Source organism: Chlorocebus sabaeus, chromosome 14, assembly GCF_047675955.1.
Source record: "Chlorocebus sabaeus isolate Y175 chromosome 14, mChlSab1.0.hap1, whole genome shotgun sequence".
NCBI classification, from domain to species: Eukaryota; Metazoa; Chordata; class Mammalia; order Primates; family Cercopithecidae; genus Chlorocebus; species Chlorocebus sabaeus.
This window is the reverse complement of record NC_132917.1, coordinates 68,018,422-68,033,333: the sequence shown is the minus strand read 5'-3', so window position 1 is coordinate 68,033,333 and position 14,912 is coordinate 68,018,422. Positions and strand designations below refer to the sequence as shown.

At 37.9% G+C, this 14,912-nt stretch overlaps 1 protein-coding gene across 2 annotated transcripts in view; it reads left to right on the top strand.

Moving 5' to 3' along the window:
- PPP3R1 (protein phosphatase 3 regulatory subunit B, alpha) overlaps nucleotides 1-12,599 on the top strand; it is a 74,866-nt gene extending 62,267 nt beyond the window's left edge. For both annotated transcript variants that reach the window (XM_007970411.3, XM_073023044.1), the window contains exons 3-6: nucleotides 2,502-2,678; nucleotides 3,868-3,927; nucleotides 4,535-4,719; nucleotides 10,452-12,599. In XM_007970411.3, the coding sequence (XP_007968602.1) occupies nucleotides 2,502-2,678; nucleotides 3,868-3,927; nucleotides 4,535-4,719; nucleotides 10,452-10,499 (470 nt within the window). In that variant the 3' untranslated portion in view covers nucleotides 10,500-12,599. The remainder of the gene's footprint in view (nucleotides 1-2,501; nucleotides 2,679-3,867; nucleotides 3,928-4,534; nucleotides 4,720-10,451) is intronic.
- Nucleotides 12,600-14,912: the final 2,313 nt, after the last annotated feature.

Genomic DNA, 14,912 nt, shown 5'->3' with positions numbered 1-14,912 from the left:
CTAATGATCCATTTTGTAATGTAACCCCATCATTAAGTGATGCATGACTGTATATGTATTTTGCTGTTTGCAGCAGTATTTAGATAAATTTCTCATCCCAGCATTTCTGATACATGGTTTCTAGAAAACCACATGCTATGAAATCACATCTGGGAAAAACATGGATAGAGTAGACCATTCAAGTTATGCAGCTTTGTTTGTAACAGAGTATTAACATAAACGGTGATGATCTTAAAAATACAAGTACAAATTAACTGTACAAATGAAACACCATAACCCATCACTTATGAGCCTTAAATGGGGACTTGTGCTTCTATTAAGGTATGGTGTAGGTTCTTGAAGTTACTTGCTTTAGTAGAAGCTACTTTTCTAAATTCAGTGGTGAGCCAATGTATGGCTACCTTATTATTAATAGTTTTTGGGGGTGAGGGAGCATAAAAACAAAAGAAATTGTCTTCACAACTTCTTCATCTGTGTCCTTAGTTTTCACCAGACAACATAACAATGTTAGAAAGACTTGAGGTTCTTAAAGCCACTAAACTTGTTTTCTCTAAAGGAAGGCACCTCTTCACTGTTGTTTTCTTAAGGTCTTCGTATATTGAGGTTTTTATTGGAGACGGAGGTTCCCTCTTGTTGCCCAGGCTAGAGTACAATGGCACCATCTCAGCTCACTGCAACCTCCGCCTCCCAGGTTCAAGCTATTCTCCTGCCTCAGTCTCCCGAGTAGCTGGGATTACAGGCACCCCGCCACCACTCCCAGCTAATTTTTGTATTTTTAGTAGAGGTGAGGTTTCACCACGTTGGCAGGCTGGTCTCAAACTCCTGACCCCAGGTTCCTCAGCCTGCCTCAGCCTCCCAAAGTGCTGGGATTACAAGCGTGAGCCACTGTGCCCAGCCTTTTTTTTTTTTTTTTTTTTTTAAAGAAACTTGCCCCTGACCCTTTTATAGCATACTGAGACAAATCCCTGTGAATCAATGAAATTTCCATGATTACTGACAATACTACTCTCCTTCCTCTTTACCAATTATGTGTGAACTAATTCATATTAGAACATTACTTTGTAGCTGTAGTTTTTACTTTGATAGTATAATTATAGTTCTATTTTAATATAATTTATATTTAAAATATATCCTTTAATTTTTAAGTTCTTATAGTGAGGATGCCATATATTTAAGCTGTCAAGACAGCTTGTATTTGTACTGTTCTCTAGCATTGTGGGCCATAATACATATATACTCATTGGCAGTATAACATTTGCCGCCTTAATTTTCTTTTTAAAAGTTGTTGTATTTATTTTATTTTTATTTTTAATTTTTTGAGACAGAGTCTCACTCTGTCACTCAGGCTGGAAAGCAGTGGCGTGATCTCGGCTCACTGCAACCTCCGCCTCCTGGGTTCAAGCGATCTCCTGCTTCAGCCTCCTGAGTATCTGGGATTACAGGTGCGTGCCACCATGCCCGGCTGATTTTTGTATTTTTAGTAGAGGTGGGGTTTTACCATGTTGGCCAGGCTGGTCTGTAACTCCTGACCTCTAGTAATCTGCCCACGTTGGCCTCCCAAAGTGCTGGGATTACAAGCATGAGCCATTGCACCTGGCCTGTTGTAGGTAATTTAAAAAATATATTTGTAATTACTATTTCTGTTAAGTCATGATCAAAATTACCTATGTGTATTAGTCAGATATTTTAAAAGAATTAAAATGATGTAATTTAGAAGAAAACAGCTTAAACCCTGCTTTTTCAAGAATGTATATAAGAGACCTGACACTGAATTTTTATGGAGTACTTACAAACTAATGTAAACATTTCTCTTTAGTTATTCTTTCTCTTTTAAAGTGTTGACAAGTGAATTTTGTTAGCTATTTGGTTGTTAAGTAAAAGCTGGCTTATTTGCTCATACTTGTAAAGTATCTATGGAAGAATATTCAGGAAACGGCAACATTGCTTTCAGGGAAAGGAAATGGATATCTCAGGGTGGGAAGGGAGGGAAACTTTGAATTTTGAATACCCTTTGAATTTTTGAGTCATGAACTATTAGAAATAAAGTAAATTAAAATTTAACAAGAAAAATGAAAATGAAAGTTCTTTGGTGTACAGAACAGAGGTTGATTGAATCTGTCTGGTAGAACCTCTGTGATCAGCTTAGCATTGGCATTGTCAGTCCTGAAATAATCTTTTGTGACCTCCATGATCAGCTTAGCATTATCAGGCCTGGACTATCTTGAGACTCAGCATACAGCGGATGTATGTAATGGCAGGTGCAAACAAACAGAAAGGTAACCAAATACAAGTATTTATGTTGTATTTATTCTGTGAGAAGAAATTAGTTAACATTATAACATATACTTCTTTTTATCAAATTGGAAATTAAACTATTGGATAACTGTTGGATTTTTTTCCCCCTATAACTATTAAATTTTTCAAAATCTTGCTACTGCCTGTTAGAAAGGATTTGGGAACATTTTTTAAAAATTCTTGCTACCTTTTTTGTTTGCTTTTAGTTGATGCGGATGAAATTAAAAGGCTAGGAAAGAGATTTAAGAAGCTTGATTTGGACAATTCTGGTTCTTTGAGTGTGGAAGAGTTCATGTCTCTGCCTGAGTTACAACAGAATCCTTTAGTACAGCGAGTAATAGATATATTCGACACAGATGGGAATGGAGAAGTAGACTTTAAAGGTAAGAAAGTAGTTATTTTTTATAATCACAAGTTAGATAACCTATTTGTATTCCTACAGCTGTATGTAAAAAAAAAAAAATGTTTATATTCCTTGTGACCTTACAATAATAGATTATGTTAAAACCTCAACATCTGTGGTATATTCACCTTAATGAAATAGGATCTTTTACTTTGTGGTTCATAAATGATTAAGTTGTTCTTTAGGATAATCTACCAAAAAGCAGGGGAGACTCAGTATTTCCTTTCTTTTTAGAAAATTAATCTCACTTTAGGGCAATACTGTATATGCTTATATACAACATTAGAAACTGCAATTCCTTTTATTTATTTATTTTTTTGAGATGGAGTCTCGCTCTTCTGCCCAGGCTGGAACGTGGTGGTGTCATCTCAGCTCACTGCAACTTCTGCCTCCTGGGTTCAAGCGATTTTCCTGTCTCAGCCTCCTGAGTAGCTGGGATTACAGGTGCGCACCACCACACCTGGCTAGTTTTTGTATTTTTAGTAAAGACGAGATTTCACTATGTTGGCCAGGCTGTGGTCTCGAACTCCTGACCTCAAGTGATCCACGTGCCTCAACCTCCCAAAATGCTGGGATTTCAGGCATGAGCCACCACGCCCAGTTTTTTTTTTTTTTTTTTAAACAAGTAAATAAACATTTCACTAGAGATTTGTCAATAGATTTTGTTATTTTAGTTTGGAGAACAGAATTATAAGTGGAGGGATATAAAACTGATTATGATTTAGTGCTTATCAGGTGGTGAAGAAAAATGATTTGTCGTGAAACTTCTAACAGCATATTTGGTTCACAGTTTTGAAGTAGAAATTTAAAGTTATTTTTGTAGTGTCAGAACAATTTATAGTGTTTTTTTTTAAAGCCCCTTGTCACAGTCATATTCTAAGAGGAAAGAGTTAACTTAAAGAATATGTTTTGAGTGTTCTTTTATTTTGCACTTAACAAATGTTTGTTCAAATTGATTGACCTTAGAGAACTCCAAGTTCAAATAAAAAAATACAGAGAGACCTTGTTTGTTGAGGTTTCAAATTTGACAATTTTATTATTAAATGTTGCTAGTAGTACTTTCGTTTTGCAGCAAGGAAATATCCTTTTATGGGAATGTAAGGTAAATATGTTTTTGTGTGTAAAAAATTGGAAGTTCTGATTTGTGAACATTTTTAACTCTTACTCAGAATTCATTGAGGGCGTCTCTCAGTTCAGTGTCAAAGGAGATAAGGAGCAGAAGTTGAGGTGTAAGTATGTTTCTTCACTGACTTCATTCTCTTACACTACCATCATTTCATACCGTATTGTAAAATGGTTTTTAAAATAATGAAAAAGATGTCTTTTATTCCAGATCCTTAGACATAACTGAAATTTTACATTCTGGTGAAAATCCCTTTAAGACATTTGCCACTACTATATTTGAATAATGTGTCATTGTTGCTTTTAGTTGGATAGAAGCAAAACAGTTTCTTTCTACTGAAAACAACCATGTAAACTACATTTGTAATTTAGAGAAGAGAGTTTTTTTTAGTGACAGTGGGAAGAAATGTTCTAAAGAACAAGAGAGGTTGTTGGAGTTGTTATTATCTCTAGTGTTTTTTCTGTGCAGAAACTGAAGCTTAGCAGGGATAGTTAACTTACTCTAAGCTCCACTAAATCTGCTCAGGCAGCCTCAAAAGCCCATACTTTTAACTAACTATGTTAAACTGTGCCTAAGGACAACTCTGTTTTAAGGAAGGAGACATCCTCATAGTCAATTTTGATGTTTGTCAGTTTACTATTTTCTTTCTTATTTGAAAGCATTTGCTAGTGATTGCTTTGTAATTGGAATTGATTTTCCTTCCCTTTTTTTAGTTGCTTTCCGTATCTATGACATGGATAAAGATGGCTATATTTCCAATGGGGAACTCTTCCAGGTATTGAAGATGATGGTGGGGAACAATCTGAAAGATACACAGTTACAGCAAATTGTAGACAAAACCATAATAAATGCAGATAAGGATGGAGATGGAAGAATATCCTTTGAAGAATTCTGTGCTGTAAGTACAAAAGAGCTGGTTCTTCTGTTATGTTTCAGCAACATATTTTAAAAACCACTTAATAGAGAATTTCCGTATTTTGTCCTAAAAACTTATATATTTGATTTTTCCTAATTGCCCATACTCAGTTTTGAAATGTATTCTTCGTTGTAATTATTAATTAACAAAATTAACAATTATTATTCTCAAGAATTAACATGGTCAGTGATCCTCTGATCAAATGCCACAAGGATACCACTTTACTTACTGTTGATAGCCTCTCAAATTACAACTAGATTGTACTCTTAAGGTTCATTTAATCACTTATTGCTTCTGAACAGAAGCACAACCACAACCACTTAGCTTCTCTTCTGTACTTATGCCCTAAGAGTATAGATAGTAGGCTTTTTGATGTGTTACAAGGATTTTAAACTGCAAGCTAGAGATAATAGAGAAAACTAGAGCATCCAGAGTAGAGGCAAAGATAACAAAGGTTTGAAATTTTTCTGTCAGTAATGATTGGATGCTTCCATAGAAAGGCTTTCTTTCTCCTTTTTATTTTTAAATGTGAATCACACAAGGAAAAACAAGTGAGTTTGATAGTTGTGTGTTATGTAAGAGCTGAAGTGTAGCTACCTTGACCTTTAAGTAGAAGTTCATATTATCCTTAAGCAAAAACCATCTTTTTATTTTGTTTTCAAAAAGTGGGGTGGCACTGTAAAGAATAGACTGCATCTTTTTGGAAGAGTTAGATGGGTTTGAGACTTTTAAGACACTGAACTACTCCCAGGGGGCGCTACCGCAAACCTTTTCTCTTCTGTTTCACCTCCTTCACCATTGCCAAGGATCACTGAAGGACTCCTGTGGACTGGCATATGGTTGAGAGTGACATGAGACCAGGCTGGTAGTACCATCATAAAGAGCAGCCAGTTTTCAAAAGAAGGAAAGGAGAAATTCTAAGCCTTAGGGGAATAAAATAAATGGAAAATTCTTGGCCTCGGTGGTATTGGAAGAGGTATTTATATTTATATAAATAAATGGTATTTATGTGATCTTCATATAAATGAAGATTACTTGCATATATAAAATGTAATACGTATATCACTTATCAGTGGAAGGAAATTAAGCTATTATCTATATTGAAGACATAAGCTAAGTTTTGAGTTTATTTTCCAATATTTATTTTAGTTTATTTTTAAGTTTTCATGTTTTTTTTTTTTTTTTTTTGAGACGGAGTCTCGCTCTGTCGCCAGGCTGGGATGAAATGGCGCAATCTCGGCTCGCTGCAACCTCTGACTCCCTGATTCAAGTGATTCTCCTGTCTCAGCCTCCTGAGTAGTTGGGATTATAGGCACATGCCACCATGACCAGCTAATTTCTATATTTTTAGTAGAGATGGAGTTTCGCCATGTTGGCCAGGATGGTCTTGATCTCCTGACCCCGTGATCTGCCTGCCTTGGCCTCCCAAAGTGCTGGGATTATAGGCGTGAGTCACCGTGCCCGGCCTATTTTTAAGTTTTTGTAGACAGGGGTCTTGCTATGTTGCCCAGGCTGGTCTCCAGCTCCTAGCTTCAAGCAGTTGTCCCATTTCAGCCTTCCAAAGCATTGGGATTACAAGCACGAGCCACTGTGTCTGGCCACCAGTATTTGTAATCAATTGCCTTTTGCTTGTATTTTTAAGGGTCATAATTTAGGAGTGAAGAAAAATGTTCTTCGTGTGCTTAAAACCAGCTTTTATAAACGTTGATCAAGCACTTGTAATTTTGACTTCATTGAGTTCTTTTTATGTTGACTTCTCAAGCTGTAACAGTGAAAGATTGGAAGTTATTTTGAAAGATTGCATACTATATATGTTCTTCAAAATTTTCAGAGTACTTAATATATACAAATAATTCTTACAAATGATGAGTGACAGGCTTAAAGTTGGTGAATTGAACCCATGTATAATTTATTTTTACCTCCTCCCCAAACTCCAATCAAATGCAATGAATTAAAAAGAAAGGTTTATGAACTCACAAGGACAAAAATGAAGAGCAGAGAAGAAACAGCATCTAAATGTGGTAATTCAGAACATTTAGAAAGTTGAATGGTTAACTAACCTAGCAGAATGATTCTAAGCTTTATCAGCTTGGAAATCTGAGAACCAAACTGGGTTATAATGGAGAATCCATGAAAGGCTCAGAAATTGATGTCACAAGCTACTGGAAGTGAGGATGAAAGTGAGGCTAAAATCAAAGATTGGTTAAAGTCTGTTTTGTTTTGTTTTTTTTTTTTGAGATGGAGTCTGGCTCTGTCGCCCAGGCTGGAGTGCAGTGGCGGGATCTCAGCTCACTGCAAGCTCCGCCTCCCGGGTTTACGCCATTCTCCTGCCTCAGCCTCCCGAATAGCTGGGACTACAGGCGCCCGCCACCTCGCCCGGCTAGTTTTTTTGTATTTTTAGTAGAGACGGGGTTTCACCGTGTTAGCCAGGATGGTCTCGATCTCCTGACCTCGTGATCCGCCCGTCTCGGCCTCCCAAAGTGCTGGGATTACAGGCTTGAGCCACCGCGCCCGGCTAAAGTCTGTTTTAAGAAGGAATTGGAACACACAAGATCGCCCTCCCTACTCTGTTCACCTGGACAGCTCTCTCTCCTGCACCCTAGCAGGAGACTGGGGAGAGTCTCTAGACTGGCAAACATGAGGCAGAGATGGGGTATACGTGTTGGGGAGCTAAGTGACAGTAAGCATATTTGCATATTGACATCTGTGCCCTGTACCTGACTTCCTGACTCCCTGGCAGCTGGACTTACACTGTCTAGGCAAGAGATGGGAAAAAGCCCGTTTAGGAAATCTTATCTCCCCAAAGAAATGGTGCTACCAGATCACTCAAGGTATAGCTCTCACTCAACAACCCCATCATTCACCCAAAGTTCCAGTGCCCTTTCTACAGAAGCAAAGCCAAGGATCTCACCAAACACTGAAGGAAACCTCTATGTATGGAATATAAAGATGAAACCAGGTCCAAAAAAATAAGTTCAAAACAAACAGATTAGCCAAGACCAGTAAAAACTTTAAAAGCAAACTCGAAACCTGTCATTATCCTCGGGGATATTGTATATTGAATTTTTGAAACAAAAGTTGGATAATACATAAAAGAGCTTTTGGGAATGCAATTTTAGATACCTATTTTCGGAGTCGTAACACCCGAATGCTAGGATTCCAGAAGGAAAATGGAAGGAAACAAATAATCAAAAATGAATCAAGGAAATACTCTAAAGCCAAAAATAATGTGTTTTCTGAGAGGGCTTATGGAGCATCCAGCATAGTCTGTAAACATCTGGACCTGGGCACACTGTCTTGAAGTTTTGAGACAGTGGGAGCAAATAACTGGTTCTGCAGATTTCCAAAGAGCTGGGGTGGTAGGGTGGAGTGGTGGGAGTGGGGCTTCGTGTAAACAACCAGGAGTCATAATGGCACCAGATTTCTTAATAGCAGTATTGGAAAGCCACAAGAACATGGAGCATTTTGCCTTTGCAATTCTGAGGGACAGTTATTTCTAACTTAAAATTCTCTATAAACTCAAATGGTAGTAGAAAGACACTTTTAGGTATGTAAGGCCTTCTCATTTTGGAAACTACTGGAGGATGTGCTCCCACTGCAATAAGGTCATAAATCAAAAAAGTAGAGAGTGTAGGATCCAGGAATCTGAGGGTCCAGCATGAGAGGGAGGATCCCCGATATGATGAAGAGCGCCAGAGATGACAGGCCTGAAGACAAAAAGTCTAGAGTGCAGCAGTTGGAAGGCTCAGAGTGCTTTCAAGACAATAAAACTGATAGAATTACATAATATTTTTAGTTGAATGTATTTAGAACAAAAGTTGGGGTTGAATTATAATTAACATAGAACACCCAGCAAAGGAATTAACTGTGTACCAAACAAATGTGCAGGAAAGAAAAAGTAATCATAATACATAGTTCTGTTTATCTGTATTCTATAGTTATAACAATGAAAAATGCTAGGTTTTTTTGGGGGGTGAGGTCGGGAGAAGGAGTGTTGCCTCAGTTTGTTGCCCAGGCTGGAGGCATGCCGGCTAATCTTTTTTTTTTTTTTTTTTTTTTTTTTAGTGTATTAGAGACCTGGTTTCACCATGTTGGTCAGGCCTGTTTTGAACTCCTGACCTCAAGTGATCTGCCCACCTCAGCCTCCCAAAATGCTGGGATTACAGGCGTGAGCCACCATACCCGGCTGAAAAATGCTGAATTTCTAATGAAAATAACGATAAAGCCATTGGAATGGTACAGAGTTTGTGAAGTGTGTAGGGGGGGAGATAGAGGGAAGAAATGTGTGTGAAAGCTAAAAATCTTAGAGACCTGGAGGTAAATAGTGAAAGTCAGCTGAAAACTTGATTGCTACTGCATAAAAGCAAATAGAGAATGAAGCCAGGGTGACAAACTGCTTTTTTTTCCACAGCAGGAGTTGTAGAATTAGTTGTTACTTTGTGCTTTACTTTTCAAATAAAGGGGCTTTTTTTTAGTTTGAATTTAAAAATAATACAGATACAAGTGTACATAACAATATGGATTAATCTCACAATCATAAAGTCGAGAGAAGCCAGACATGAAAGAGATTCCATTTATAAAATGTACAGAAACAGAAAATAGTAGCTATTGGTGTGTGTGTGTGTGTCCGTGTTGGGTGGGAGGAGGGGGAGGGGAGATGTCTGGTGACTAGAAGATCTGGGTGCTGGTTATTGGGTGTTCATTTTGTGAAAATTCATCAAACTGGACATTTATGACCTATGCATTCTCTTTATGTAGATTAAATGTAATAAAACATTCCCCCCAAATGATACAGATACTACACTTTCACATTACCGTGTCAGTATTCACTGAGATGTGTATAACTACATGTATTTGACTCTACAGAAAAATAATATGCAGAAATGTTTATTTACTTGGTACTTTTTAAATTTTCTAGAACAGACTGACAGTGATGCGCATATTTGATTGTGAGGACAGTTTTTGTCATAGTGTCTGGTTATCGTGTAGTATTAAACTACTGAAGTAGGGGCCAGCAAACTGCAGAGCAAACCAGATCCTGTCCATGGCCTGTTTATGTCTGATTTTGAACTAAGAATACTTTTTACCTTAAGTGTTGTTTTGGAAAAAAAAAGAAAATGTGAAAGAAACTACATGTAGCCTACAAAACTTAAAATATTTACTATCTGGCCCTTGTACAAGAATACCCAAAAAATAATGCCTGTTATCCTAGGAGAAAGAAACCATGAAAATCCTAACTGGAGGTCACTCAAGTTTTGTTGTTTTTTTTGTGTGTCTTTAAATTCACCACCTGAATATAGGTAAAGTAATTTTTATTTATTTATTTATTTATTTGAGATGTAGTCTTGCTCTGTTGCCCAGGCTGGAGTGCAGTGGCGCGATATCAGCTCACTGCAGCCTCCACCTCCCGGGTTCAAGCGGTTCTCCTGCATCAGCCTTCCCAGTAGCTGGGATTACAGGCACGCGCCACCACGCCCAGCTAATTTTTTGTATTTTTTTAGTAGAGACAAGGTTTCATCGTGTTAGCCAGGATGGTCTCGATCTCCTGACCTTGTGATCCACCTGCCTCGGCCTTCCAAAGTGCTGGGATTACAGGTGTGAGCCACCGCGCCCAGCCCCCTAGTAATATTTTTTAAAATTGTAATTTGATGAAGCAGACCATGAATGAGGAGTTTCTCAGACACTGAAGCTTGATTTGTTCCTGTCTGTTGCAGGTTGTAGGTGGCCTAGATATCCACAAAAAGATGGTGGTAGATGTGTGACTCTTATCAGAGAGTACCACCCAACACTTTTGCTTTCTTCTCCATCTCTGAAGATCTGCTCAAGACGTCCAGCAATGCTCTCTGTGTATTTAAATGGAAGTATTTTTCTCTGTGAAGCCACATTTTCCAACATGAGCCTCATGAAGCCAACTAAGTGTTATTGAACTGTAATTCTCTCAATAACTCAGTGTAGCACTTTAAAGTCTGAAGGACAGCAGCATGAAAAGAGCATATCAATGTGGTGGAGAAAGGGAAGGGGTTGGCTTTTTAATTTATTTTTCTTCATCTTTTATAACAAGAAAGTATCTATATATACATATGTAAATATTTATATATAGATATATGTAGCTTTCTATATATGTAGTAGGTTGGCTTTAATTTAATATACTTGATTCAGAAACAAAACAATAGAGTACAAAAGTGCCAAGCAGAACATAAAACATCCTTACTTTTATTTCACACAGTTTTATATATAGATAGAAGACTGTACAATTTGAGCCGGGTGTTAGGCCAGCTATTTTCCTTTTCCTGTGCTTTCTCCTCTGAGAGATTGACAAAGCATTTGTTAACGTCCTATTATTTACCTTAATTACATTTTTGTAACAAAGGAGTCTGTAACTTTATTTATACTTACGAATATATTTCCAGGGACTACTACTCATTGCTGAGCAGCTTTTAATACACCTCTGCTTGAGGAGAAAGTCTAGTTCATTGCTACTGCCAAGAGCTAGTTCTTGTGTTCATATAGTAACTGCACAGTGCTTATGGCTGCTTCATTGTTACTTTGTAACTAGGAGCCATTGCATTTATTAAATGTCCCTCAGTAATGTAAGTGCTAGTTGTGATTTTATACATAAAGGCCAGAAGCTGTCTGAGGCAATCATGACTAATATTGTATGTATCACTTACTGAAGAATACCTGAAGTGATCATGTAACTACTTAGGATATCCATTTGTTTGATTACATGGGTAAATAATTTGTCATTAAACTTGTGTTTGAATCATGAATTTCCCTTCTGTGTTTCAAAAGACTTGCAGCTAATCTAAAAAACTGGTGATATTTAATATGCATGTATGTATCTAAACACCCACATATATTTGTGGTTTAAGTGTGAGAAATCTTGCTAATGTATATGCCACAGAAGAGCAAAATTTTATCCAAATTTATACGTCTTAAATTTCTTTACCACGAGGGATAGAGCATGCATAATGTTTTTTTCCCTTGATTTGCTTATATAATTGGTAATGGATGATAACTTAATAAATTTGTGTGATATAAAAGTAGTGTATCATGTTCTACCATTTGATCTTATCCCTTCCCATTTCTGCAAAGGTACTATTGGCTGGAAGAAAAACATTTTGGTTAGCTTTGTATGACAGTAGTCTTTCCCTTTATAGTTTTTCTATAAAAACTGGTTTTAAAATCAGTAGAAAGGGGCAGGTTGAATCAAGGTGAATGAATCTGAAATTGAGCACACCTGCCTGTCATCGCTGTTCCTTCAACTGAGTGCTGCACATCATGGGCTCTGTCTGTGAGAGAAAAATCCCGGTGCTTGGTGTCCTTGCATGACATGGAGTTTTGCATGTAGATCAATTTAAAATGTACCTCTTGTTTACATAATTTGCATAATTTTGAAAGATAATGTTGCCAAACTTTGGAAATGTTAATGTTCAGACTGAAAATCTCCACTACATGTAACTTTCTTCCTCTGGATCAGTGGCATGGCTTATAATCCCAGCCAGTGGTTTGAACTGTTCCAGTGTCAACTGCCATGTGCTCTGCTTCAGGGGGGAACTAGTCTTTTGTGAATTTTTTGTACATAAGTATTTGTTACAAATATTTTAGCAAATGCTTTCTATTTCTCTTGCTTGTGCATATCTTGGCTGGCGTTACAGAAAAATAGTGCAAACATTATTTCCTTACCGGGGAATGAGGGTTTTTTCTTTTTTTTCTTTTTTAGTTTGTGTGTGGGGGTGGGTAGGGGAGGGGGTGGTTTATGTTGAATGTTTAGTTTTTCTTCTGCATGATACGTCATGTTGTGGGATCTTTAGAAAACTTCATACTGTATGAATAAGAAAATAAAATATTTGAAACTTGAATGTATTCAGTGGTCTTTAATGGCTTTCCATAGCTATGAGAATTTTTTTTCTTCCCAGTCTTTTAAATTATTAGAAACAGTCTGGTATGCCAAAGTGACATTTAATCTCTATAAAAACCTACAAATTCCTGTAGTACTCTCCCATCTCCCCCCCCCCCCCCCCCCCCCCCAATGACTTCCCTTACTACCCCTCTCTACTCCAGCCATGTTAGCCTCCTGTGGTTCCTGGAGTCTTGGGTTTGCGTCTTGTAGGCCCTTGCGCTATCAGTCCCTTTCTGCCCCTTTTCCCTTCCCCATATCTCATAGCTAATGCCTTCAGGTGTTTGTTCAGTTATAGCCTAGCTCAAAAGGAATTGTCCTGGCTACCCTATTTAAAAATACAGATATACCTGGCTCTCCTTTCCTCTATATTTTTCCTCCTCCAGTGGCATTTATCCTTTTCTGACAGTTTACTTACGTATTTTGTATTCCCTGACTACTGAATAAAATGAAAGAAAGCTCCACAAGGGTAGTGATTTGTCTCTTGCTCACTGATAGCCCCAACCCAGTTGTCCAGAGTATTACCTAGCTCTTAGTGTTTACCCAACAAATATTTATGTGATACTGTTTATGCAGGTTGTGATTTTATAATAAGTGCTATTCAGTGTTTTGTCACTGTGTAAAAAGTAAAATTGGTATTTCTTGAGACTTCATTTATTTGGTAACTGCTTTCATTTAGTCATTATTTCATTTATTTACAGCCCCTACATGTCCATCACTGTAATAGGCACTTGACATGCTCCCGCAAATGACATCCCTGGCCCAGAGAAGTTGGGGATATTTTATATCCAGAACACCTGTATTGCCAGATGTGCACTAGTTACAATGGGTTATGTGACTTGTTAAAACATCCCAGGAATAAAGGTTAAGTCTAAGCAAGTAGATGAATTTAAGCCCCAAGCCCCCCCACCCCGCTCCCTTTTGTTTTTTTTTTTGTTTTTTGAGACAGGATCTTTTGTTGTTCATCTGGGCTGGAGTGCAGTGGCATGATTAAGGCTTACTGCAGTCTGTCTCCTGAGGTCAAGCAGTCCTCCCACTTCAGCCTCCAGAGTAGCTGGAACCACAGATGCATGCCAGTGCCTGGCTGTTTTTGTTTTGTTAAGACAGGGTGTTGTCATGTTGCCAGGCTGGTCTCAAACTGGGCTCAAGCAGTCCTCCCACGTTGGCCTCCCAGTGTTGGGATTACAGGCTTAAGCCACCGCACCCAGCCCTTTTTTTAACCTACTTCTAACAGTCTTAAAAGTAGACAAGATGAATATCCAAGGAGCATGAGCTTTCATACATACCATCCTAGTTCTAGGTGGCATGAGAGTTGGAGCCCAAATCTTCTGGAGCGAGTGACTGGGAGGAAACCCTATGGGTCTCCCTTGTCAGCCACGAATACCTAAGAAAATGCTATTCTCTCAGGCCCATCCCCCAGGCAATGTATCAATGAATACATATGTGAAGTGTATGTCAGGAAATCGTACCAGATACTGAGTATCCAAAATCGTAATTAGCCTTAGGGTGGCAGGCAGACACAATAATTACAACATAGAGGGGCAAGTGCCATAGAAACAGGTAAGGTTGGAAGTATTAGATTTAGTGTCGTGGCCTTAGAGAAGGGTTTAATGAAATTATTTGATCCAGGTTAAGAACCTGGAAGCCAGTATGATGGTCAAATTTATTACCTCTATTCCTCCTTCATACTTTCCCATCCCAAGAATTATTAGTTGGGTTCCCCTAACATTTTCTCTCCCTTTTCAAAAGCCCCAAGTAGTAGTACTACTACTTTTGGGGAACAGGAGATACAAACACTTAACTAAGTAGGGGGGTCCAAAGCAATCCTTAAACTGAAGTTCAGCATTCCAAATTTTAGCAGCTGCTAGGGAAATATATTTGCTCTCTTGTATTACTGACAGTTGTAATTACATAGGAAATCTTCAAAAGGAAGTAATTTGGATAATACCAAAACATTATTTCCCTTTAATACAGATAACCCATATTTTCCCAGTTGAAATGATGCTTTTAACTTGCTGCCTGCTCCGTTCCTTCAAAGTCGATTCAAAACATTTATGGTCATCTAGCAATGGAATTCAGTCCAAGTGCTTGGAAAACCTGATTACAGGCATGGACCCATTCCCCAGGAAAGTACCTCTGGAAACCTGTACAGACTCCAGAATTTAAAAAGTCCCAAATCTCTTTTTCAAAAAGGTATGAGTAAAAGGATCTGATACCATTGTACACATCCTTGCTCCATGCTGCTATTGCCAGAGGATAAAAAAAAAAATTTGAG